This window comes from Lathyrus oleraceus, chromosome 5 (assembly GCF_024323335.1).
Source record: "Lathyrus oleraceus cultivar Zhongwan6 chromosome 5, CAAS_Psat_ZW6_1.0, whole genome shotgun sequence".
Lineage (NCBI taxonomy): Eukaryota > Viridiplantae > Streptophyta > Magnoliopsida > Fabales > Fabaceae > Lathyrus > Lathyrus oleraceus.
This window is the reverse complement of record NC_066583.1, coordinates 262889719-262916162: the sequence shown is the minus strand read 5'-3', so window position 1 is coordinate 262916162 and position 26444 is coordinate 262889719. Positions and strand designations below refer to the sequence as shown.

The window sequence follows — 26444 nt, the reverse complement described above, 5'->3', positions numbered from 1 at the left end:
TGGAAGATGAATGTATGAACATACGAATGCACGATGAAAGATGGAAGCTGGATGTATGAACAATGAAAATCGAAGGAGGATGAAGATTGGCAAAACACGCACCCTAAATGGTTTATAACACAACACCTGAGTCTTAACTTGAATGGTTACATCCTTGACATGCCACCTCAGCCATACTTAATGTTTTCTCACCCTAACTAACGGAAGATATCAAATACTTTAACGGAAGAGAAACTAAAATACCAATACGTAACATTTTTTAGTTAGAAGACAAACACGAAACTTCGCTTAAAATTATTGGACCTAAGAACTAATTATGCTTAAATAATATTAACCCTTATTTTTTTTTTCTTTTGATAAAAAAAATATTGATAATTTAAAAAAACAACTAAAAAACACAGACACTTTTAGTAAATCCCAAAATTACATTTCAACGATCGGAGTTTGGAAATGCCACTGCCGTGAAATTGAAGTTAATGGAAACTTGTGCTTCTTCATCTTATGTTAATATCATTATCAATTTTCGTTTCTCTAGTTATACTTCTTGAAGTCAAAGCATGAAGAATCTTTAGCAACAAATACCAAAATTCCAAACTGTCATGAAGGTAAACTTATCCTTCAAATCTTCAATCTTTGTCGGTTTTAAATTTCTGGGCACCGTTTGATTTTGTTTTCTTCGCAATCAATCAGGTGATATTCGCGGTTTGGTGATTGAATTGGGGATGGCGAATCCTTGCAAGTCAAAGGAAGAATTTGCAAACGAAGCCATCAAACGCGCTTTGAGGTCTCTACGGAAGCGGCATTTGAGCGAAGAAGGAGCTCATGCTTCTGCTTTTGCTGCTCTTTCTAGACCTATTGTTTCCCAGGTCTTTTCTTATATTCTTTGTTTTAGTTTTTTTTTGTTGTGAAATTGATCATAGATTGATAATTGGTTTCTAGTAGGTTTGAATTAAATGAGATCCTTGTTGCAATCCCTAGTTAGTTTGTAGAAATATCACTGGATCTTTGATTTCTATTTAGTAAAGAATAGTGCTTTTGGAAGTATTTTTCAATCTTCAATGGATAGTAAGTAGTAGCACATACTTTGGACAAGAAATTGAAACTGACACTTAGGCACTTTATAATTTGAGAAAATGAAAGTGATTGAATGTAAGAAGTAATCTCACTACCGATTCCCGAGAACATAATGAATGGGCCTGATGGTGGAGATTTTCCAGTATCAGTGATATATGAGAACCCAAATGTCCCAAATGCTGATCCTCTAGAAGTTAATGGTCCCAATCCCAACTTCATTGTGCTTAGTGATAGCTCTGGATTCTGGAGGGTATTCTGTAGAGAGTGTTAACAAACTCTTCATTGCCTCTACTAAGGGAAGTATTGACGATTCTTCTGCAGAAGATGACATGTGGGACTCCAGCAATCTGGACTTTAGGGAGGTGGTTACCCATCTTGCTTCCTCCATCAAGTGTTATACGGATCTGGATGCTACTATAGTGGCTCGATATGAGAAACGAGCTCGCTTTTTCACCAATACTTTTAGAGCGGCATGTGACCGGGACCCTAATGATATAGAGATTAGGGATCATCTTATTTTTAGGAGTAGTAGTGCAGTTTCTGACCTGCATTACCTTTTTCATGACATTCGGGAAGAAATGGTTAAACGGGGACGCGCATGCTTAGTGGAGCTGGCAGACGCCCATATGTACCGCTGAGTGGACCCTGAAGTGGTGGAAACAATTTCTTACTTTTGGAGTCGGGCACCAGGCACATTTAATTTGAAGTGTCAGTACTAATAGATGGTTATTGTTGTTTTTTAAACAGGATCCTAATTTCTGTTGTTTCCTGTTTCTTTTTGGGATTTGGTTAGTATGTTAATAGTTGTGGATGTTGTTTGCTTATGATTAATGTTGTTACTTGGACGGCAGTGTGCATTTAAATATCGGATGTTTTTACTTAGTTAAATGTTGCATTTGTGTCCTTATAGGGTTCTGAATGGAAAGAGAAAGCAGAGAGTCTTGAAGTGGAACTTCAGCAATGCTACAAAGCTCAATCTCGAGTATCTGAGCAGCTTGTTGTGGAAATAGCTGAATCCAGAACTTTGAAAGCTTTGGTTCAAGAGAAAGAAACTACAACTTCTGATTTGCAAAAAGATTTGACTGAAGCAAGGTTGCTTGTTTTCCCTCTTATGTTTTTAATTCCTAAAGTCATGTACTTTTATATCTTTATAGTTCAAACTTTTTGCTTATGAGTTATGAAAATGACTCGAATAAATTTTGCAGGGATGAGTGCATGCAATTGAAAAAGGACTTGGAAGACAAAATTAAAGCTCTTGAAGTGGTTCTGAGTGAGAATGCAGAACTTAAAATACAATTGGAGCAAATGACAGTTAGAGCCAAGAATGCTGAAACTGAAAATAAGACATTGGTAGATCGCATGATGTTAGAAAAAATGAAGAACGCTGAACAACTAAATGAGGTTATTATACATTATCATTCTCCATACGAACATTTCAAATAAAATGGTTGTTTGTACGCGTTCTCCATATGAACATAAGCTGTTTTTAGCTTATTTTCATAAGTTCTCCAAGATACCATATAAAACGGCTTATAGCCTGTGCGGAAATAATTTAACTTTATTTTATCTTTTGCTATATAAATAGTTTGTACTTAGTGCTTATCATAATAGCCGCCTATGCTATAAGCTGCAAAGAAGCTGTTTATTCAAACAGTGCCATAATTGTTTGAAATAATAAAGTTCGGCCAGATAATCAGATTACAATTTAGTTCATTTGCATTTAATCTGATACTTGTGTCACTGTCTTATTTGTCGATGTCATTTACCTGATAATGTTACAGTATGCCACTATTGCATCTAGTTTTGAACTTGTTTTGTGATTGCGCGAAATTTAGATTGTATGCCGCCAAGTCGAGTAATTGTGTGCTTGTTACAAGTTACAACGTTAGTCGAGTAATTGTGCAGATATTTTAATTCTACTAGCTGCATTGATTCTCTATGTTTTACTATGCTGATATAACTAATATATTTTTTATCAATTTAGGCAAACCAACTGTACGATGATATGATCAAGCAGCTAAAAGCTAGTGGTTTAGAAAAACTTGCAAGGCAGCAAATAGATGGCATAGTTCGTCGAAGTGAACAAGATGCCGATGCCTTTTTACAATCAAACATCCCTTCCACATGCAAACACAGGCTCCAAGCACATGAGGGTGGTTGTGCTTCGATATTATTCGAGAATAATTCTAATAAGTTGATAACTGGGGGACAGGATCGAACAGTTAAAGTGTGGGATACAGATTCAGGATCCTTAATTTCCAATCTTTATGGATGCCTCGGCTCTGTATTAGATCTCGCAATCACCAATGATAATCGATCTGTTATTGCTGCTAGCAGCTCAAATAACTTGTATGCGTGGGATCTCAGCTCGGGTCGAGTCCATCATACCCTTACTGGCCACACAGATAAAGTCTGTGCTGTTGATATCAGCAAGGTTTCCAGCCGTCACGTTGTCAGTGCAGCTTACGATCGCACTATAAAAGTTTGGGACTTGCTTAAAGGTTATTGCATTAACACAATCATTTTCCACAGCAACTGCAATGCTCTTTGCTTCAGCAGTGATGGACAGACCATATTTTCTGGACACATTGACGGAAACCTTCGATTATGGGATATTAAAACCGGGAAACTACTCAGCGAGGTTGCAGCACACTCATTTGCTATCACATCAATATCTCTTTCACGAAACGGAAATGTTGTATTAACCAGCGGAAGAGACAATTTACACAATTTGTTTGACTTGCGATCTCTAGAAGTTAGCAGCACACTAAAAGCTGCCGGAAACCGAGTGGCCTCTAACTGGAGTCGCTCGTGCATTAGTCCGGATGATAAAAATGTTGCTGCGGGATCATCTGATGGGTCCGTCTATGTTTGGTCCGCATCTAAAGCTGAAACAGTCAGCACTCTGAAGGAACATAATTCTTCTATCCTGTGTTGTGCATGGAGTGGGCTTGGAAGACCCTTAGCTTCAGCCGACAAGAATGGAGTTGTTTGTATCTGGGCCTAGGAAGTTCTATTCCTTGCATATATTAGCCTGTTTTGAAAAAGTATATTCATTTGTAACAAAAATAATTGTTAAATCAAGACTCATACTGTAAATATTGTAAAAACAGCTGAGGATTAATACATTTGATTAATGTTTTACGTTTACTCTTCTAGTGTTACTGTATAACTTTTCTTGTAGTATCTTTTGTTCTGCAAACATCACACATGCTATGTGCAATTACGTAACGGAAGTGGTGGTTTTATGAAAAAACAGATAATAAAGCTTCAGCCAAAAGGAAACAGAAAACAGTTTTAGAAATAAATAATTGATGGTGGAAACCAATACATTACGCCATGGAAATCATTTAAAACAAGCAAGAGAAGCTGGACTCTAGAGTCAAATGATTGCTACTACATATTAATAATATTAATTCCTTGTCTCATAATGATTTAGTTGACTATTTTATATTAATTTAAAAAAAGAATACATAAAAGAAATGATTCTTTATCAAATATTAATAATGATGAAAGTAATAATATTCTATCACATTGATCATGTCAATCAAATTTGATAGAATATTCCTCAAATTAATATTCTTTTTGATTTTTTTATTATAAATTTATACTAAATTATAAGTTTTTTATAATATTAATAAGTCATTGATATTTTTTGTATTATATCCTGAAGTATTTATTCTTCCTTCTTTTGATTCTTTAAAGTTATATATTTATATCATTAAAAGGCAATTTTGTACACTCTTTCACATGCCATAACAATTACATTGAAAATAGAAAATCATAAGTTAGCAAATTCTATAGATTACCCATTTTTGCTCAATTAACACAATTATTAGTTTTAACTTATATAAATAATAATAATGATTTATCCGTTGTAGAGTATTTAACTAAGTTACAAACAGTTGAGTACATGTTACAAACAACCCAAATTAAATTCTAAAAACCATTCCAAATGAAGTTTCAAATATTAAAAAAATGAAAATAAATTTTAATGCACATTTTGTGTATGGTGTCACATATTTTCACTTTTTTGAATCTATTTTCTCACATCATTTACAAACCTTTCAAAAACCAATTGCGTCAGTTATAGATAAAAACAACAGTTTCATGTAACACACGAAGTGTTTCAAAACCAAACGCAACATTGCTTGATCACATTCCTCTCCCTTCTACCATGTTACTCATTCATACAATAACGTAATCAGCATGCAACAGAAAGATGATTCTTGAAGCATAAAATAACAGAAACCATGCAATGCCACAGAAACAAAACAACAAAACACCTTGTACTCACTTTGATAATTCTTAAAAAATAATAACAATAAAATTAAATTTCCTTGCTTCCATACATGAACAACACAATTTTATCCTATTATATCACCTCCATCATTGCTCATTGTTGATTCCCTTAAGAAACCTTTACTTCCTCACATTGTTTATTCTACAATCCACTATATAAATCACACCTTGCTCTTTTTCTGTTTCATCAAACTTTCATTCAATTAACTAATTCCAAATTCCAAATTTCAAACAAAGAGAGAAACATGGCCATTAAGAAGCTATTGTTGATTGTTCTATCTATAGCTTTGATTCTCGAAATATCCGATAGCTTTGATTTCCACGACAAAGATTTGTCCTCGGACGAAAGCTTGTGGGACTTATACGAGCGATGGAGGAGTCACCACACGGTTTCTCGAAACCTCGGTGACAAACACAAGCGATTTAACGTGTTCAAAACAAATGTGATGCATGTGCACAACACTAACAAATTGGATAAGCCTTACAAGTTGAAACTTAACAAGTTTGCTGACATGACCAGCCATGAATTTAGGACTACCTATGCTGGATCAAAGGTTAATCACCATAGAATGTTCCGTGGCACGCCGCGTGGAAATGGAACCTTCATGTATGCGAATTTCAACAAGGCTCCTAGTTCTGTTGATTGGAGGAAGAAAGGCGCCGTCACTGATGTCAAGGATCAAGGCCAATGTGGTAAGTAATTGAATAGTTGTTATTTAGATTCACCGGTCTTAAGTTTTCAAATTGTTATTATTCATTATTTTTGTATTATATCTTTTTATGACATTGTTGTTTGTGACTAATGTGTTGTATAGGTAGTTGTTGGGCTTTTTCAACAGTTGTAGCTGTTGAAGGAATTAACCAAATCAAGACAAAGAAGCTAGTGCCTTTATCTGAGCAAGAGCTTATAGATTGTGACACTGAACAAAACCAAGGATGCAATGGTGGACTAATGGAGTATGCTTTTGAATACATCAAGCAAAAAGGTGGTTTGACAACAGAAAGCTATTACCCTTACACAGCAAATGATGGATCATGTGATGCATCAAAGGTGAATATTACACTAAACTTTGATTGAAAAAAATTCATTATAATTGACACATGACTTTAAGATGCAAAAACCATTCTCTTTGCAGGAGAATGTCCCGGCTGTGTCAATTGATGGCCATGAGACTGTTCCGGCTAACGACGAAGATGCATTGCTCAAAGCTGTTGCCAACCAACCTGTTTCCGTAGCCATAGATGCCGGAGGATCTGATTTCCAGTTCTACTCTGAGGTAAATAAGGGACTAGTGTCATATATTAGCTTTCATGATCGTCTTAAGTTTTCAGAAGTCCTGTATAGATTAGCCACGGTTTAACCATGAGTTTGTGACAAATATTTGCGGTAGTCCGCCTTGCAGGCTCGACAATTATGTTAGTATTCATTTTTGAAAGGAATGTGTATCTTAAATTTGTATACATATATAATTACAGGGAGTATTTACCGGTGATTGTGGAAAAGAGCTAGATCATGGTGTTGCAATAGTGGGATATGGGGTAACTGTTGATGGGACTAATTACTGGATTGTGAGAAACTCATGGGGGCCTGATTGGGGGGAACAAGGTTATATCAGAATGCAGAGAAACGTATCTGACAAGGAGGGACTTTGTGGCATAGCTATGGAGGCTTCTTATCCAATCAAAAAGTCATCCAAGAATCCAAGAGGGCCTTCATCATCTATAAAGGATGAACTTTGAATGCTAGTTTCAAATAAAATTAAGCTTTCATCAATGGTGGATGTTGTTTATTAGTGTGTTGCAAATAGTATTATTACCTTATGTTACTATAATATTTTAATCTTGGATTTAGTGCTAATGTATTATTTGGATATTTATGCTTATATAGCACAAAGAAATAAAGGTTTCAATTTGATATAACATGTATGACATCATCTGCAAATATAATTTCATCGATCAACAAGTAAGAAGTTTTTGATTCTTAGTCGGTCGTCATACTGGATACTAAAATTTCAAAAGAAAAATCTAAAATATTAGATGTCCTTTACATAGATTTCTCGAGGATTTTAAAGAATCGGATTCATATCATTCTATTTTATTCTCGAGGATTTCAAGGAACCAAATTCATATCATTCTATTTTATGAATTATGACATATTTGATATCGTAAAGACTTAATAAAATTCACAACCGCATAGGGTGTCACACACATCACAAACAATTTATGTCCCATAACACAAGTTACAAAATATCACATAACACCTATCATCGCCTACTCGCATTCATTTAAGGCATCATCACAGCAAAATCATCACCAAATCAAATCAAACATTTAAAAATTATAATCCAGAAAATTAAATCTGATGACTTCAAATTTCATAACATCTTAACAAGAGTTGTAATGTTCAACTCATCACCATTTAAAGCCTCATCAAACCTAAATAGTAATTTTAACGAGACAAAAGAAATTAAAGCAAACGTCATCAGCCAAATGTTACATTGACCAATGCAAGACCCAACTAAAATGACGACAATTAATAGGAAGCCACTCCAAGAGCTACCTTCCACTTATGGCAGCAAGCTACTTCTGAGTATCTGAACGAGACTCATGTAAAGACAACATTCAAACAGAAGGGGTGAGAATACATTTTAATAATTAATGGTAAAAACAAACGAAAGTAAATTACCGCATAACATCATCATTACACACATTACTCAATCAATACCAATGTACTAAGTATTCACATCCAATAAGATATCGACAAACAATCAACTTTGATGCAACTCTTATGCAATATACTCAACACCAACTCGACATGCATGTGGTACCAAATATGAACACTCGGGTTCATTTCACTCCGATCATAGGATCAGATTCCCTCTTGAAATCGGAGCACACCAAATAGCTACTATCACCATAGGTAACACTTCACTAATCCCCCATAATATGAATTAGCTACTTGCACCCGATCCATCATCATAGGGTCGAGGTCCATCAATGCTGGATCGAAGTCCGTACACCATGATGCATGACTCTCGATTAACATGTATTAACATATAAGGTTCTATAAAATGATTCTCACACACATCTCATCATTTATGCATCACATCATTTCGGGTTATAATGTCAATAACATCAACAGACAATAGCAACTCATCATACATGATTCAAAGATAATCAATCATATCGCTTCATCCTCAAACAACACACATCATCGTATTCAATGTAAGGATTTACTAACTAATTAAACAAGTCATCATAAACATCTCTACAGTTGACAATTGACTATTATGAGTGTAACTTATCATTAAGAATCCTATAAGCATTTTGAAATAAGTTAGAAAATATTTCGTACTTGAAAAATAAGTTTTTAAGTGAAAACGCAATATATGTGTCGACACATACAATCCATAGGTCAATACATAGAAGAAAATTTTGCCTATGTGTCAACACATTCGAGTTACAGGTCGACACATGTGCTGCATTTTTAAAGTATGTATGTTCTGTCCTATGTGTTGCCTTCATGTGTCACACATGATCTTCATAGGTCAACACATGATCTTTATAAGTCGACACATGCTGCAAAATTTTCCCAAAAATCATTTTTAAACCATCCAAATACCCCCTCATGTGCCAAAAACTTATGTACGAAAGTTCATCAAATAAAATCTAAATTTTCATGGTTATTGCTTCCTAATTCATCATCTACTCCATAATTTTCATGAATCAACGCCTTATTACAACACATCATCATACTCATCATCTCTAATTTAACAATAACAGAATCAAGTCAAAACATTCAAACATCCATCTGTTGGTGTAAGCCCTAGAGGCCAATACTTTTGGTATTTGTATCGAATTATTTATTAATAATAAAAGGCTTTTTCTTTATTATGTTTGTTTAATAAAGTCCCTAGAATAGCTAGTCTGTTTAATGTATCAAGTATGACTTAATCATGAGATCACATTAAACATAAGGACACTATTCTTAAAGTATCCGTAGTCGAGCTTTATTGTGAAGTGGGATGACATTAAAGCATTAAGACTATTATGTATATAGACTGATGATCACATCTCATGGATCATGGATAAGGAGTTATCAAGTCTTAAACATAGATATGAATATTAAGAGTAGGATTTATACCGGATTGACCCGCTATGAGAATACTATATAGAAAGTTATGCAAAGTGTCATAAGTTATTCTCATGGTGATAATGGTGTATACCACTCTTCGACCTGAAACCACTATGGACCCTAGATGTAGAGTCGAGTGCTTTATTGCTGATCAAACGTTGTCCGTAACTGGATAACCATAAAGACAGTTGATGGGTACTCCATGAAGCATGCTGAGGGACATGAGTGACCTAGATGGAATTTGCCCATCCTGCATAACAGGATAAATGTCTATGGGTCCAATATTGAACTGGACAAGGATGACACGGTCTATGCCTTGTGTTCAATATAGACATAAGGGCATAAGGATAATTATACACATAAGTATTATCACAGAAGGAATTGTCAGATCACATGACATTTTCGTGTCTTGGGTAGCAATGATGTGTTGCTAGATACCGCTCACTGTTTATTATGTTAAATACATGATTTAATATAATTGTCAATGCCGCGAAAACCTACAGGGTCACACACAAAGGACAGATTGATGAGAGATAGAGTAACTAAGGAACACCGTAAGGTACGGTGCCCTTAAGTGAATTGTAGAACATCGTAAAGGTACGGTGTACTTAAGTAGAATACGAAATATGGTAAGGTACCATGAGCTTAAGTGATTTTGGGCATATTATAAGATATGGGCCAAAATACACTTAAGTGGGCTTTTTAGCTTGAAGTCCACACAAGTGGTTCTATAAATAGAACCCTTGTGCAGAAGTATTCATTGCGGTTGCATTATTTTCATTTTCTCTCTCTCTCACTCACTCAAAGCCTTCATTCGTACCAGCTAGCACTGAGATTGAAGGAATCCGTTCGTGTGGACTGAGTAGAGACGTTGTCATCGTTCAACGTTCGTGATCGCTCCGTGGATCTGCATCAAAGGTTTCAATCGTCACAAGAGGTAAATATTCTATCACTGATCATGACCATTCGTAAGGATCTCTAAAGGAGAAAATCTTAATTTCCGCTGCGTTTTGGATCGCAATTCTTCTTCAGTGGTATCAGAGCCACTTACGAAAACATGACTCGGATAGCTGTTTATTTTCTGTATTAAAATGATTAAAAGACAGAATGAATCAACTAATTAAACGAGTAATTAAATTTGGCATCATGAGTGTACGAGTTGGATGATTGATGTTGACTATGCTTCGGAACCGACATTAGTATGGTGAAGCAGCGATACATCGATCGTCCATAGGTTACGCAATTGAGACCGATCAACTTATATATGATATAAGTAATCCTAATGCAAAGTACGGTATATGTGATATACTGTTTCTGTTTCGTTCATTCAAACACTAAATGGTTGTTTTCCTTTGAGCGATCAATGGTCATTTGCTTCGGAATTTGACATTAGTATAGTGAAACAATGACCTGTTGATCAATCATACTGAATCAACAATCGAGGTGTGTTTGACGGTCTGAAATTGGTGCATTAGGGTTAGTGACGGCACAAGGGTTGTGCCGTCAAGGAGTTGTGAATTGAGGGCTTGTTGGAACACGTCTGCTGACTGTTTCAAAGTGTTGGTTTTTGGCCGCGTGACGATCGCCATGGACTTGGGAAGATCGTAACAAGCTGGACGTGACGGTCGTCACATGCTTTGTGACGGTCGTCACATTCACAGATCCAGAATTCTAGGCGTTTCTGTTTTTGGCCGCGTGACGTTCGTCATGGGCCTGTGACGATCGTAACATGCTTGTGACGGTCGTCACACTCAGAGAGTCAGAATTCTCGGGGTTTCTGTTTTGTGACTGCGCAAGAGTTGTGTTGATGCAAAACGATGTCCATTTCAAATGAATTGTTCATTAAAATTTTGGACAGGGGCGCTGCCCTCTTGACCACCGTCCGTTGACCGGGCAGCGGAACCCCCGGCTAACTCTGCGTAGAATGATCGGTCGCTGAAATTTAATTTGGTTTTAATAAATTAAAGGAATTAAAATTAATAATAATAATAATGTATTTATCATTATTGCCTTATGGTGATCAGTTATGGCCTTAGTCTTCCTTCATTTTGTTTTGGGTTTTTAAATACGATCTGCGTGTCGTGCCTCTCCTTTTAATCTCTTAATGTAACTTCTTTTCTCATCTCAATCCCTCGTATGTAAAACGAGTTTCTTCTGTAATGTAATGTTATGAAGAAAGATAAGAAGACAATGTTATGAAGAAAGAGAAGAAGATCAAAGGAGGACAACTTTGAAGATCTTGCTTGGAGAAGCTTAGATCATTATTAGGTTAGCTTGGGTTCTCTCATTGGCTTGGGAGAACAATTGCGCTAGGGGCCATAACTGTTTCATTATGTATGTTGATGTATGCTGATGCATGTGAATATATGTTGATGCATGTGAGAGATGATTTGTATGATAAATAAGCCGGTGAGATCATAACAATTACAATTCCCTCAAATTAAATATTAAGTTTATGCTTTCCAAGTTTTAGCACTCATCAAGACTAGTATCGGATAATGTAGGTCTCGCCTACGCGAGGTGCATGTTCTATATTAGTAAGGTGCGATGGGATAATTGTAATATCCAATTGCTAAAACAATGGGTCAAACTTAACTAAATAAATTATAATAAGATTATATATGTTTAGAAGCAAGAGTTGGGAATGATCCATATGATGGATTGGAATAAGGAGTTATTCACCCAACTGAAAATTTTGAGAGTTGTATGAGATACAATTGGAAGGAGTTCCTACCTAAATAACCTAGTTTTATGTAATCCGCCTACGCGGACTTAGAACAAAGTGAAATATGGATCTCGACCCACTAGAAAATCTTCCAACGGGATTTTCCGAATCAAATGATGAGGGTCATTTATTTTGAGTAAAATAGTGGGAGCATATTTAATTAAAGGCCTAATTAAATATGTTAGTGATACTTATATTTTCATTAATTCTTATGTAGATTACCATGACAACAAACACCTCTAACAACATCTTGCGATCAATCCTTGACAAGGAAAAATTGTCTGGGACAAATTTCCTGGATTGGCACCGAAACCTGAGGATTGTCCTCAAACATGATAAAAAGCTGTATGTCTTGGAGAAACCTGTTCCTGAAGAGGAACCTCCTAGTTCTGCACCTAAGGCAGAAAGAGATGCTTATAAGAAGCATGTCGATGATGCCAATGAAACTGCTTGTCTCATGCTAGCTACCATGAACTCAGAATTGCAAAAGCAACATGAGAACATGGCAGCGTTCGATATGATCGAACACTTGAAGATGCTCTATCAAGAGCAAGCAAGGCATGAGAGGTTTGAAGTTTCAAAAGCCCTTTTTCAAAGCAAGTTAGCTGAGGGAGCCCCTGTAAGTCCCCATGTGCTCAAGATGATTGGGTATGTGGAAAACCTTGAAAGGTTGGGTTTTCCCCTCGGAAAGGAACTTGCGACTGATTTGATCTTGCAATCGTTTCCAGATTGATTCAGTCAATTTGTCCTAAATTTCAATATGAATGATATGGATAAATCTCTTCCGGAACTGCTAGGCATGTTAAGAACAGCTGAGCAGAATCTGAAGACAAAAGGGAAGTCCATTCTGATGATCGGAAATGGAAAGAGACAGAACAAAAGGCCCACCAAGCAGGGTGATAAAGGGAAAGGCAAGGAAGTTGCCAAACCCAGACCCACTGTTGCTGCTTTGAAGCCTAGTGGAGGCATAGCAAAGGCAAGCACCTGCTTCCATTGCGGTAAGACCGGACACTGAAAGAGAAACTGCCCAAAGTACCTGGAAGATACGAAGAATGGAGTAGAGACTTCAACTTCAGGTATTTTTGTTATTGAAATAAATTTATCTACTTCTGCATCATGGGTATTAGATACTGGATGCGGTTCTCACATTTGTACAAATGTGCAGGGGCTAAAAGGAAGTAGAGATTTGGCAAAAGGTGAAGTTGACCTACGAGTTGGCAATGGAGCAAAGGTTGCTGCTTTAGCCGTAGGAACTTATGTATTAACTTTACCTAGTGGTTTAATAATTCAGTTAGAGAACTGTTATTATGTACCTGCAATTAACAGGAATATTATTTCCATTTCTTGTTTGGACAAGTTTGGTTTTTCATTTATAATAAAGAACAATTGTTGCTCAATTTATTTGAATGATATATTCTATGCTACTGCACAAATGAGCAATGGACTGTATGTCCTTGACCTCGAAATGCCTATATATAACATTAATACTAAAAGGATGAAACCTAACGAGTTAAATCCAACTTACCTTTGGCATTGTCGATTAGGCCACATAAATGAGAAACGCATTTCCAAACTCCATAAAGATGGACTCTTGGACTCTTTTGATTATGAATCATATGAGACATGCAGATCTTGTTTAATTGGAAAGATGACAAAGTCTCCATTCACAGGAAAGGGTGAAAGAGCAAATGATCTTTTGGGCCTAATACATACTGATGTATGTGGACCACTGAACATACCAGCCAGAGGAGGTTTTCAGTACTTCATCATATTCACTGATGATTTCAGTAGATATGGTTATGTGTATTTAATGAAACACAAATCAGAGTCCTTTGAAAAGTTCAAGGAATTCAAGAATGAAGTACAAAACCAACTAGGTAAGAATATTAAAACTCTTCGATCAGATCGAGGTGGTGAGTATTTAATCCTAGAGTTTGATGACCATCTGAAAGAGTGTGGGATCCTATCCCAACTTACTCCTCCTGGAACACCCCAATGGAATGGTGTATCTGAGAGAAGAAATCGAACCCTGTTAGACATGGTCCGATCCATGATGAGTCACGCCGATCTTCCAAACTCCTTTTGGGGACATGCACTATTGACAGCAGCTTACACACTTAACCGTGTTCTATCCAAAAAGGTTGAGAAGACACCATATGAGATATGGAGTGGTAAGAAACCACATATGTCTTACATAAAGATTTGGGGTTGCGAGGTTTATGTGAAACGACAAATTTCAACTAAGCTTGAGCCCAAATCTGACAAATGCTTATTTGTGGGGCATCCTAAAGAAACAAGATGGTATTACTTCTACAATCCTTCTGAGGGCAAAGTGTTTGTCGCTTGAATTTGAGTTTTCCTAGAAAAGGATTTTATTTCCAAAGGAACCAGTGGGAGGAAAGTAGAGCTTGAAGAAATTCAAGAATCACAAAGCATAGATACACCTATGGAGAAATTAGAGCAGGAAACACAAGAAGTTGTGGAAGAGCAACCTGCTCAAGTAGAACAAGACCAGCGTAGGTCAAGCAGGATACGTCAACTACCTGAGAGATATGGATATCTCATAACTGATCAAGGTGATGTATTACTCATTGTAGCACCTCAAATTTGCACCTCCCATTTGTATATACATTTTCATTTGTAGGTTATTAACATTGCATTCACATTGCATAGTCCATTGCATTCCATCAGTCAGACTGGTCAGGAGATTCCACTATGCAAAGCAACAAGAGCATTTTCCATGAGATCAAAGCCCTAGGGTGGTTCCATTGAGCTTACATGACCCAAAGATCATTTTGAGGCAACTTGGCCAAGTACTGAAGGCTCAGAACTCATCAGTGCATGTGCAAGTCATCTGAGGCCCACAGAAGTCTACAAAAGTCAACTGCAAAGTCAACTGTGGATTTGGAGGTGGGAAGTGGTTAGAGATGCCTCATTCATGTTCAAACAAGTCTCATTTAACATTTCAAACATCAACATTGAAGAATTTGAAATCAGGTCAAGACTTTCCAAAAATAGCAAGTGACCTGTAATTTGAACTTTCCAGAAATGGAAAGGTTTTGGACCAACTTCAACTCAAGATTACATCATCAAGAAAGCTTCAAATGAAATTTTATCCAACATGAAAGTTGAAGATCTTTCTCTCCCATTTCCAAAAAGTCCAAGATCATGAATTTCTCATGTGTGGTTGAAGAGATATGATCCAATCATGGAAAAGTGTGTTTGAAAATTCAAATGGGCATAACTTTTGAACCAAAGCTCCAAAATGAGTGGTTCTTTTTGCATTTTGATCCTCATAACATGCACTTTCCAAATGTACCATTACATGACATGAATTTCATTTGCATGGGTATGTGCTCACTCATGAAGTTTTTGGAAGGAAATTGCATAACATCATTTTGGATGATCATGGGCATAAAATACCAATCCTAGAGCTTGCATGGGATGTTTTTAAGTGGATTTGGGCCAGAATTTGGCACTGTTCACGCATGCATGAAGTGCATGGGGGTGAAAATACCATTTTTGTACATACACCTTCAAACTTGCTAATCCTAATTGCATTTGGCTTAAACAGGTTCTAAACATCATTAGCATGTGGTATATATGGTTAATCATAACTGTATTGGTCATAAACATTGAATTTCAGATCTAGATTCAAGAATCACCAAATTTCTTCTCTCAAAATTTCTTGCAAATTCTTCACACAAGAGCCATTCCTATTGATTGATTCATGATCATGAAGCATTTTTGAGTGGAATTGGACGTGAATTCGAAGCAATTGGTGCCATATTTGCTCATACTCTAAACTTGAAGCATCCATGGAATTTTCAAAATCTACTGGATTCATGTGCAATTGAGCTTCATTCCTTCCATCAATCACCTACACAAGCATCATAGAAGAGTTTTGGAACATCACAAGCCTTGGATAGCGCAGCACAGAGGTTCTGTTCTTCAAAGAGGTTAGGTTTCGATCTCTCCAATTCTTAAAATCATTAGGATATTCATGTAGATCTCGTGTTGTAGAGAATGCTGGTGAAAAAATGAAGTGAAATAGAGCAATATTCATGAAGATACATGCATTTCAAGTTTTGATGACAATTGTTCTTTTCTTCGATTTGGATTTATTATGATGTTTTAGTGCAAAATGATTATTGATCTTGCATGAGCTTGGAACAAGGAATCGAATGGTGTAGGCTTTGTTAATTTCTGGACACTTTTTGAATTTTCTGGAAATTCATATGAAGATCATCATGATCTTTATCTTCAACCTATGAAGATCTTCATGTTTCCAGTTTTTGCTACGAAATACGCATGGCCAGCCACGGTTTAGCTACGAAATCCTGCATTTGCTACGAATTCTGGGCGTTTAGGGTTTTAAGACCAAAACGTCACCGTTTTGGTGAGGCGCGCCAATTTCAAATGTGTGCCAGGTTCGATCCTGGCCGAGTCCATTTTTCAAACTGCATTGCCTTTGTTTCATTTTCCCTCCTTATTTCATACCATTTGCTCATTTTAATTTTCAAATTCTTTCCAAACTTCCAAAAATCACTATAAATTGAAAAATGCACCAATTTGATCCCAATTTTTTGCTACATGCTCCTCATTCTGTCTAGTTTCTTATGAGCATAAAATTGCAAGTTGTGCTTGGCTGGAAAAATAATTTGTGCTAGGATGTTTGAGTACATATGCTTGTTTGACCTTGCCTTGCTTATCCCTTTGTGAAATGTTCAAAAATGATCCAATGACTCTGAAATTTTGTGTGAAGTTTCTAGACATGTTGATAGACATTTTGGGTTTGGTTTGATATTTTTCCCATGCACCAATTCTGTTTTGTGATTGTGCTAACTTGGTGTGACAATTTGTGTCACACATTTGGTTGCTTGACTTGTACAGTGTGATTGCCATGCCTAATGATGTCCAATACTTCTGATTTTTTATATGTTGATCATGTTAGATGTCTTGATTTATCATGAACTTTTCTAGAAATTTTTGAATCATTTATGTTTTGATTTGAATTTTTCATTCATGATGATCACATATGAACTTTGAAATTGCCTTTAACTTCACTTGATCAGGAAATGCATTTGGTTAATGATTTTGATATGAGACTTTTTAGGATATGTCAATATGTGTTTGAAGTTGCTTCATGTCAAGTTTGAAGTTCTGTTTTGACTTTTTGATCCTCTTTTGACCCTAGGCTTTGACCTAGTGGTTTGGACTTATCAGTTGAGTTGTGATTTCAGGTTCAGATGCACATTGCCATGATTGGAGTGACTCATTCATTTAGGCCTGATTAATGGTTGATGTTGGCTAACATTGTGTTGTTTTGTAGGCTTTGAGAACAAATTCACTTGTGCTTGTGCCTTGCTCATTGTTGCCTGGTGCTTTGTCTGTCTGTGTGATTAACTGTTGTTTGTTTGTCTGTACAGTTGAACTGATTGGTTTAGATTTTTTCATAGGTACCTAAGTTGCTTTAAGTTCACTTGAACTTTGCTTTGCTAGCTTGTGGTTTGCTTACCACTGAGGTATAACTCCTTTGACTTCATGTAGTCTGGAAGACCTGTCCTGTTATGTGGGCAGGCACCTGTCTGAAGTCCTCCTTAAGAGGCAATGCTTGTGAATGTTTAAATTTTGTGCCAAGCAGGTAAAGACCTCTTAAGAGGCAATTGGCAGATAAAAGGGATGTGCAATCCATCCCCTGCTATTCAGTTGTGTCATTCACTTTGCTCACACACCATGTGTTGATGCATTGTGAATAAGAACCCAAGATCTTATTGTGTCAGTCATTTGTGGAGAAGAGTTCCTACATTCTGAACTCCCACACCTTTCTATTTGAGTCAAGCTCTCCCAGGCCAGGGATAAGAGCTGCGAGGTCTTACCCTCACTTCCCATTTCATCTGCTTCACCCTAACTCTCAATGTTAGGGTTAAGAGCTAAAAACACCCCATTCCAGTTGGCTTGTTTTTACAGCCTAGCCTTGTACGAGCCCAATTGTTTGCATATAGTGTGTGTGCTTGCTTTTTGTGCTTGTATGAGTTTTCCTGTGTTGTTTAGGATAGCTTGCTTCCTGTGCAAGTTAGATTAGAAACCTCAACATAGGGATCGTATGCATGATAACTTCTAGACTCGAGTCGTAGTCTCCCTAGTAGCTTGTGTCTCCCTTTGTCTCTGGTTAGGTTAGGAGTTCTTTCCCTGTTTAGGGGAACTACGTCGCCCTGATCCTCATACCAGATGAGGTATGTAGGCAGGAGATGAGCTGATCTCTCCGGGCGCCCTTTTTTCTTTTTTAACCCCTTTGTGTGTGTTTGGAGTCCGATGTAAGCCCAACGATTGGCAGTTGGTTTCCTGTGTCTTGTTTGCTTGTTGGAGTCTGACATAAGTCCAGCGATTGGCAGTTGGTTTCCTGTGTGTGTTTGTTGGTTCGGAGTCTAATGTAAGTCCAGCGATTGGCATTCGGTTTCCATGTTTGCCTGTTTGTGTGGAGTCTGACATAAGTCCATCGATTGGCAGTCGGTTTCCTGTGTGGTTTTTGTTTGGCGTGTGTTAGCCGAGTTACGAGTGCTCTGATTCTTCTCCTGTCAGAGAAGATACGTATGCATAGGATGCGACATCCTAGCGAGCACGTTTCCCCTGTCACGAACTACGTCGACTCTGATGTCTGTGCCTGACAGACTACGTAGGCCCAGGATGCGATATCCTGTCGAGTCCTGTTTCTTCTGTTTTCTGTGTTTCCTTCCAGTGTATGCAGTTTGTGAGCAGTTTCTAGCAACCTTATCCGTTATTTTGTGCGTGGATCCCGTCGAGTACGACGGATGCGTAGGGGTGCTAATACCTTCCCTTCGCATAACCGACTCCCGATCCCATCGTTCTCTGGTCGCGAGACCATGTCTTTTCCAGGTTTACTTCGAGCGTTTCCGTTCCCTCTTTTGGGATAAATAACGCACGGTGGCGGCTCTGTTGTTTCATTTTCCCGCCGGTTTTTCGCGTAATGCGACAGCTGGCGACCACAGAAGTTGACCTCTTGCTGGTCCATCTTCCCTAAGCGAGTCGGTCCTAGCGCTCTGTAGGATAGGGTTAGGTTGCTTTTGCTGTTTTATTTATTGCATTTATGATTATGATGTGATTGTATATATGTGCATTGTATGTTTGCATTCATCATATCTTCATTGTGCTGGCTGTGTCTGTCTCTCTGTGGGGTGGGAATTACATGAGGTAAAAGGCCCAATACCCAGGCTATGAGTGAACTCTAGGATACCTAGGAATAAAGTGATTCTTGGGAAGCGGGTGGTATTGCGCCACTTAGCGGAACATGATATCACGAGCAGTTCAGATCCTTATGGGGTATCATCGGTACATACATCTGGTGTGTACATGATGATATTCTATGAAAGGGTTATTTATCCTGCGTTTCTCTTGACCCTACCTTGGCCTAGATGACACCCGTGAGTGGGGAGGGAATGAATCATTACAGGTACCGTTGGTGACTTGTTGGTGACTTGTGGGTGACTCTTGGTACTGGTGGTGACTATGGTCCAGATGGATTTGTGGATATTTATCTCTGAGACGCCAGAATTCTGTTCGCGGCACTTATCAGCGGGTTCCGTTTATTTCGGATCCACGGGTTGAATTTGAGGATACTTGTTCAGAGGATCTGGTTGTCATCCATTCAGTGGATTTCCTGTGATGATAGTGATATATCCCCCGGTTCCGTTTATTTCGGAACTCCCCAAGTTGGATTTATGGTGACTTAGTCCCTCAGATGACTGTGACTGGTTCAGAGATTTAATGGGTCTTCAGATGACTTGGAGATGGCACAGTGACCTGCCTGCATGCATTTGCATCATTCCCATTTCGCATCCATCTGCATTTAACCCATGTCTATCCGTACTCAGGGTACGTTTTTGATTGAGATTCTGGTCGAGAGACATCCTGATGTCAGAATGCTACTGATGAAATATTATCCATCTCAATGAAGCCAGAATCAAAGGACAGAATATTCCTAGTACGGATAGACATTGCATGCGTGAGTCATATTAACCTGTTTTCTATTTTGTAGGTGTCAGTATCTAACCGGTGCGCATAGCTCTTCTGTTCAGATATCCAGCCAGACTCAACAAATCCAAGCTGATGGATCCACCCAATACCGGCATTCTCGAATTGAAAGAGATGATGAAAGAGTTGTTCAAAGTCGTGCAAGGGCTCGCCTTGGGGCAGAAAGCAATGGCTGAGAGGTTGGAAAGGATTGAAGGCTGGATGATAAAGGAGAAAGTTCAGGGAAAGGCTCCGTCATCCGTAGTAAAGAAGCCCTCTGGCAGTGGTCAGCTCAAGAAGGAGGTTGAATTAGGGGGTGTGTAGGCCAAAAAAGAGCGCGGTAAGGATCGTTACCACCCTTATGCTGCCACTGTAACCACTCCTATTGGTAATCCACCTGCACCACAGCAACAACCGCGCCTCAACAGAAAGCGCAGAAAGATAAGAGCCAAGTGAAGAAGGGGACGGATCGCCAGTTTGATAAGCCAGCCGTGACTTATACTCTTCTGTTCAAAAGGTTGAGGGATCTTGTGTTAGTTCGATCAAGGATATTGGTTCCTGTAGAACCGCATCAGAGGCCTGCAAACTACGATGAGAGTGCTAGGTGCGAGTTCCATTCTGGGGCACCCGGACATAACATTGAGGGTTGTAGAGCTTTTAAGCATGCCGTCCAGAACATGGTGGATTCTAAGGCCATCAGTTTGGCGCCAACACTGAATATTAACGCTAACCTTGTGCCAGGTCCCGTGGGGGTGATGTCAAAGGACCAGAGAGGAATAGAGGTGACTGGGGGGGATCAGTTAGAAACTCCCATGTCTAGGGTCCCAAAACATCTGGTGAAGAGTGGAGCACTCCCTAGTGTTGATAACTGTTGTGCGGCCGTCGCCACAAAGGGGTGTGTAGTGATGGGGGAAACTATTCAGGGAATCATTGAAGTAGGAATGGACGGTGGAAAATTCGAGACGCCGAGTCAGGCAGTTGAAACCGTCAAGGTGGAAAACACCGTTGTTGCTGAGAAAGAGAAGAAGCTGTCCATTTCTTCTTACAAGCAGGCCATGGAAGTGGTGAAGAACGGAGAAGCCCTAGGCTGGGGAAGGATCATAGACATTGTGGTGAAAGCGGATATGTTCGGGGTCGGCTATCAGCCAGATCAAGAGTCGTCTAGACAAAACAGAGGACGTCATCCATCGTACACCTTCGTCAGTGCAGGAATGATGGATCCTGGTCATGCCTATACAATGGGTGAAGAGATTGACCATGACCGCGGGCTCGAGTCGTGGATAAAATCGTGTGTACCAGGGAACTGGAAGGCCTCCAAAATCATCACTGTCACTCATCCTGAAGTGTAATATTTCTGTTTTCAATTTTGTTTGCATGAAAGCCATACGTTTTGCCCGAAACGTAATGGTCCATTGTAAGGGCCACCTCATGTGTTTCATTTTGCAACATTTTCCATCATTAATAAATGGATGTTTTTGTAGTAAAAGCGGTGCTCCCTGTCTTTCATTCCTTTTTGCAGTTTTTTTTAAAAATAAAAAATAAAAATGGCAATGTTTATTTTCATTTTTCTTTCCTTTTGATTCATTTGGTTCCGACCTCAAAAGTGACTATCCTCCTGATCTCATTGATAACAATTCGGTTACACCTCTGTATGACTTCGACAATCCGATCTATCATGCCGAAGAAGAAGGCGAAGAAGATTGTGATCTGCTGGAATTAGCCAGGTTATTGAAACAAGAGGAGAAGGTGATTCAACCGCAGGAGGAGCGATTCAAGATTATTATTCCAGGCACCGCCGAGGTCAGAAAGGAAGTGAAAGTTGGAGCCGCTTCAGAGGCGAGTCGAGAACATAATGGTAGCCCTGTTGAAAGAGCATGTTGATATCTTCGCCCGGTTGTATCAGGATATGCCAGGGTGGAATACCGGTGTTGTGGGGCACAAGCTACCATTAAGAGAAGACTGTCCTCCAGTGAAGCAGAAATCGGTGCCGAAAGAGGATGAGAAGGTGAGAACGTGTATGGACTACCGAGAATTGAACAGTGCCAATCCGAAAGATGAATTTCCAGTACTCAACATTGATGTATTGGTTGATGATACTGCTCAGTTCTCGGTGCTTACTGTTAATACCTCAGGATTGACATTAATTTTAGAAAACAAATAATGTAATCATCTCTGTTGTTTTAATATGTTGGGTTGAAGAAATTCAACATCTGGACCAACATGTCATGTACGATGTCACGACATCAGGTTTGTGACATCGCACATGTGTAGAAAACTGAATTAATTAATTCAGTATATATTCTGGGATCAACAAGGATATCTGGTGAATATCCTAACTCCCTTGTGGAGGTCTTGAAGACTCAATCAGAATATATATAGGCTCTAAATATGGAGATATATATGGAGAGAGTTTAGGAACTTGAAGACCTTGTTTGTAGCAGAATTTTTCTGCTGAAGTTGTAACAGCAAAGAACAAGTCTGCTGCGATTTCTGAAGGCCCAAATCCAGTTGGGTGATTAGGTTATAAATAGCTGATTGTAACCTAGTTTTTGTAAGCCTCTTAGAATGAATTTTTAGGGGTGTGTGTAAGGTAAACCTCCCAATCTGTGGGAAGGTTACCATGTGTTTCTCAGTGGTAAAAGCTGAGAGTATTTGTAACTCAAAGCCTGTAGGCAAGAGTGATTATGTTCTTGAATGAAGCTGTGAAGCAAGTTCAAGGTGTTTGAACATTACATTGTATTTGTAGTGATAGGAATGGAAACTGGAGGTTTCTATCTAGGAGTTCCTAGGTATAGATTGCATTGGGTAAGGATTAAGTGAAGAGTTGTAAACGGGTGAGTTTAACTCTGAATAAATACTGCTGATAGTGGATCTTCTTCCTGGCTTGGTAGCCCCCAGATGTAGGTCATGTTGGACTGAACTGGGTTAACAATTTCCTGTGTTTGTTTACCTACTGCATGTTATAATCCTGTCTGCCATAACTCAGGTTGTATTACAGTCTGCTTATCAAGTTAATAACAAACCTGATACATAGCCTTCTGTGGGAATGTCAATCAGAATGTTTTGACATTCATCAACAACAGCACATACTGTAGAATAAGCTGATGATTTCAGCTCGGTATGTAATGAAGTTTGGACTTCAAAAGCATAACAGACCTGGCCAAAAGATCATTGTGAAACTGTCAAACTGGATGTCTTGACAGTTCTTCTAGTAAGCTGATACTGAAGTAGAGACTGGTTGGTCTTTTACAGTACAGCAAATTTAGCACAGTCTGTTTTCAGGAACTAAACAGACTTAGCATATGGACCTGGACTTGGATGTCAAACGGAATGTTGTGACATTCATTCCTGACAGCATATGCTGAATTGTTGGATGGTTAGTTTTTCTGTTTCAGGATTTTTCTCAGGCGATTCTTCAGGAATCCAACAGCTGATCTAAAATCTAGGAAACTAACAACTAAGCTACAATTAATGAACCTAGAAAATAATCTATTTGTTAGCTCCTTAATAAGTGGAGATTAGTTTAACTTGTTACAACCTTTAATTTAGGAAATACAAGTACATGACCAACAAACTGGAACAATGTAACAGATGATGTCAAAAACAGGATTGAGACATCGTGCTGATAACTGTGTAGGAAAACAACAGAAGTGAATGCTATGGTGCACATAACTAGGTGTTCCTCCATTCTAGGATGACATAGAAGGAGAGGTCGTGACACTGTGAAAGGGTGCACATTAGTACAGAGTGTAATAGTTGTCTTGCTGTATTAGGTACAATGTTAGATCAGATGTCATGACTTGAAGTAGAACATCTGAATACTGACTACGCCAGAATTTCAATTGGTATCAGAGCAGGCATCCTGTTCTGTCTCTGGATGAGATCCATGGGTGATACTTTCTGGTAGCTGGCAAGGAGTTATGTTAGTACTGATGCTGGAACCTGTGTAAGGTTCTGTAATTCCCTGAATGGTCCCTTGAAGTAGGTGGATGGACTGTTCATGACAGGAATGGTGTGTACCTGTCTCTGGAGGTTGGCAATTGGCCTGTGTATGGGACAGCTGTGCCAGTACTAAATCACATTCAAACCTGGTATGGTCTTGGAGGCCAATCTGGTGAAGTGTGTGTTCATAGGTTGAGTTGTATTATGATTTCCGCTGCATAATACCTGGCAAAACTCAAACTCTGATGTAGTTTCCCCTCATGTGGATGAAAGGCTGCTGTGTTCAAGATCTCATCATAATCTACTGAAGATGTCAAAGATACTTGAGTCTCCTCAAGTCCACTCATCATGACGTTCTCACTTCAGGATGGTAAGAATCACTTAATCACTGATTCTTTTACTCTCTTGAGTAGTGTATATGAAGACCTTGAAGACCTTCAAGGAAGGTTTGTTCCAAGGAGGTGGAACTAATGTTCTATGTGATGTTAGAACATGTTGTTCAACAAGTATGCAGCTACTGGTTGAAGAGCAGATGTTTTTAGGTATCAAACAAAGGGATACTTCTGTTTGGAACCTACTCCTGACCTGGAAGAGGAGACATCTGTGTGTGCTGAGTTGACAAGGGAAGGGTCAACTGTGTGTGTGCTCAAGAAGGTCATCTTTAGAAGTCTGATCTCTAGAAGTTGAGCTGGTTGAGATGTGACATTGTGCAATCTCCTACTGTTTGGCATATTCCTGCAGATTGATCAGGGTTGGATAGTGGTTCCCTGAAGTACTATGGTGTGTTGGAAGACAAGTCTCCTGGATGTTAGCAGTCAATAATGGGGTAACCTCATTGTGATATCATTTAAGGGGGTTGGAACCATGAATCTTGTTATTCAAACACCACGCTCAGAAGTGGCAGTTCTTACTAGGAGTGAGAATATGAAGATTCAGAGGTTGGTTGAGGTAATATGCTCTGGCAATGCATATCTACTATTGACTGGTGTTGTTTGTCTCACTAGTACTTATGGTCAGCTGAAGTCTGATTGGTGTGATTGGAGGAGTTAGTTGCCACTGGTAAGGGATGGTGGATGTCATGTTGAGACATTTGTGTACAATGCATGGATATTGGTGTGGAGTTTCCATGATTGTTAATTTGAGGGGGAGTTTTGGTTAACCTCCTCACGTTTGGTCAGCCTAGGGTCTGGTTGGCTGTTGACCCGTGTCACATGGGTTCTGGGTGTTGTGTGACACATTTGCAAGGAAGGATTCATCTCTCTCTTTCCTAAGGGTGAATCTAATCTGGAAAGAGTCTCAAGACTATTGAGGTGCTTGCAAGCAGAAGATGTTGACACTAGAAGAGTATTATCAAAGTATTCTTATGGTGGAAGTATCTGAAAGGATAATTGGGAAAGGATTTAAGATCAATGTCTACTTGTGTCAAGTACAAGTATTTAATTGATTATCCTTGGAGCTTAAAATAACTGATGTTCTTAAAGATGTTGGAACATCTCTTCTTCAAGACCCTGTGCAGAATCACAGGAAGGATAGTACATTGGCTTATGATCTATCTCTTTGGTGACAGCAAAAGCGTATGATCTCTGAAAAGGTTTCCTGGCAAGAAACATGTTCAGCCTCGGTGTGTACAAGAAGAAGAAGACATCATAGTCTTGATGGTGGTTACTTGGATCAGTTTATCTCTGATCTAGGTAAGGAAGTGCATTGGCTAATGCACACTGTGGAGTCAAGAACAAGTGGCAGCATTCTTGACATCATGGAAACAGCTTTGCTTTAGGTAGTGGAATCCTTGGTATAGCTGAAGGGTCAGTCTCTAACTGGTCCTTCTGAAGACTCATACATCAGAGTGTCTGATGTCTTTGGAAAAGAAGCAGGGATTCATCAAGGTGTGAGCTTGGATGACCTAACTGCAAACCTGCAGGATGGAGGTTGTTTACTCAAACTTGATTCCACAATCAAGTCTATGAGAACATTGAACTCTTGTCCTGTGAAGGGAGGAAGTTCCTTCAAGTGGCAGAAGAAGGAGCTGAATTCAACAGCTAGATGTCAAAACACAATGTTGTGACATTTGGTTCAACATCAGATTCTTAGTTGGTGAAGTGACACATCAACTTGAGATAGAAAGGTCTACAGAGTTGTAGATTGGATACTTCAAAAAGATCGTCCTCGGTTCAGTTCTTTGGAGTTGCTGGATGGAGAGGAAGTTACATGTTCATGTCTTAGAAAAACTAAGAT

General features: G+C 38.6%; 2 protein-coding genes across 2 annotated transcripts; both read left to right on the top strand.

The window, feature by feature from the left end:
• The first annotated feature begins 404 nt into the window (after positions 1–404).
• On the top strand, positions 405–4224 carry LOC127083750 (autophagy-related protein 16). The gene is made up of 5 exons (XM_051024084.1): positions 405–605; positions 691–866; positions 1985–2166; positions 2280–2475; positions 3059–4224. Exons 2-5 carry the CDS (start codon positions 723–725, stop codon positions 4079–4081), a joined length of 1545 nt encoding a protein of 514 aa, XP_050880041.1. The 5' UTR covers positions 405–605; positions 691–722; the 3' UTR covers positions 4082–4224.
• A 1257-nt stretch (positions 4225–5481) lies between these two features.
• On the top strand, positions 5482–7296 carry LOC127083749 (vignain). Its single transcript, XM_051024083.1, has 4 exons — positions 5482–6069; positions 6192–6427; positions 6513–6653; positions 6853–7296. The coding sequence occupies exons 1-4, from the start codon at positions 5622–5624 to the stop codon at positions 7114–7116; spliced, it is 1089 nt and encodes a 362-aa protein (XP_050880040.1). The 5' UTR covers positions 5482–5621; the 3' UTR covers positions 7117–7296.
• The last annotated feature ends 19148 nt before the right edge of the window (positions 7297–26444 follow it).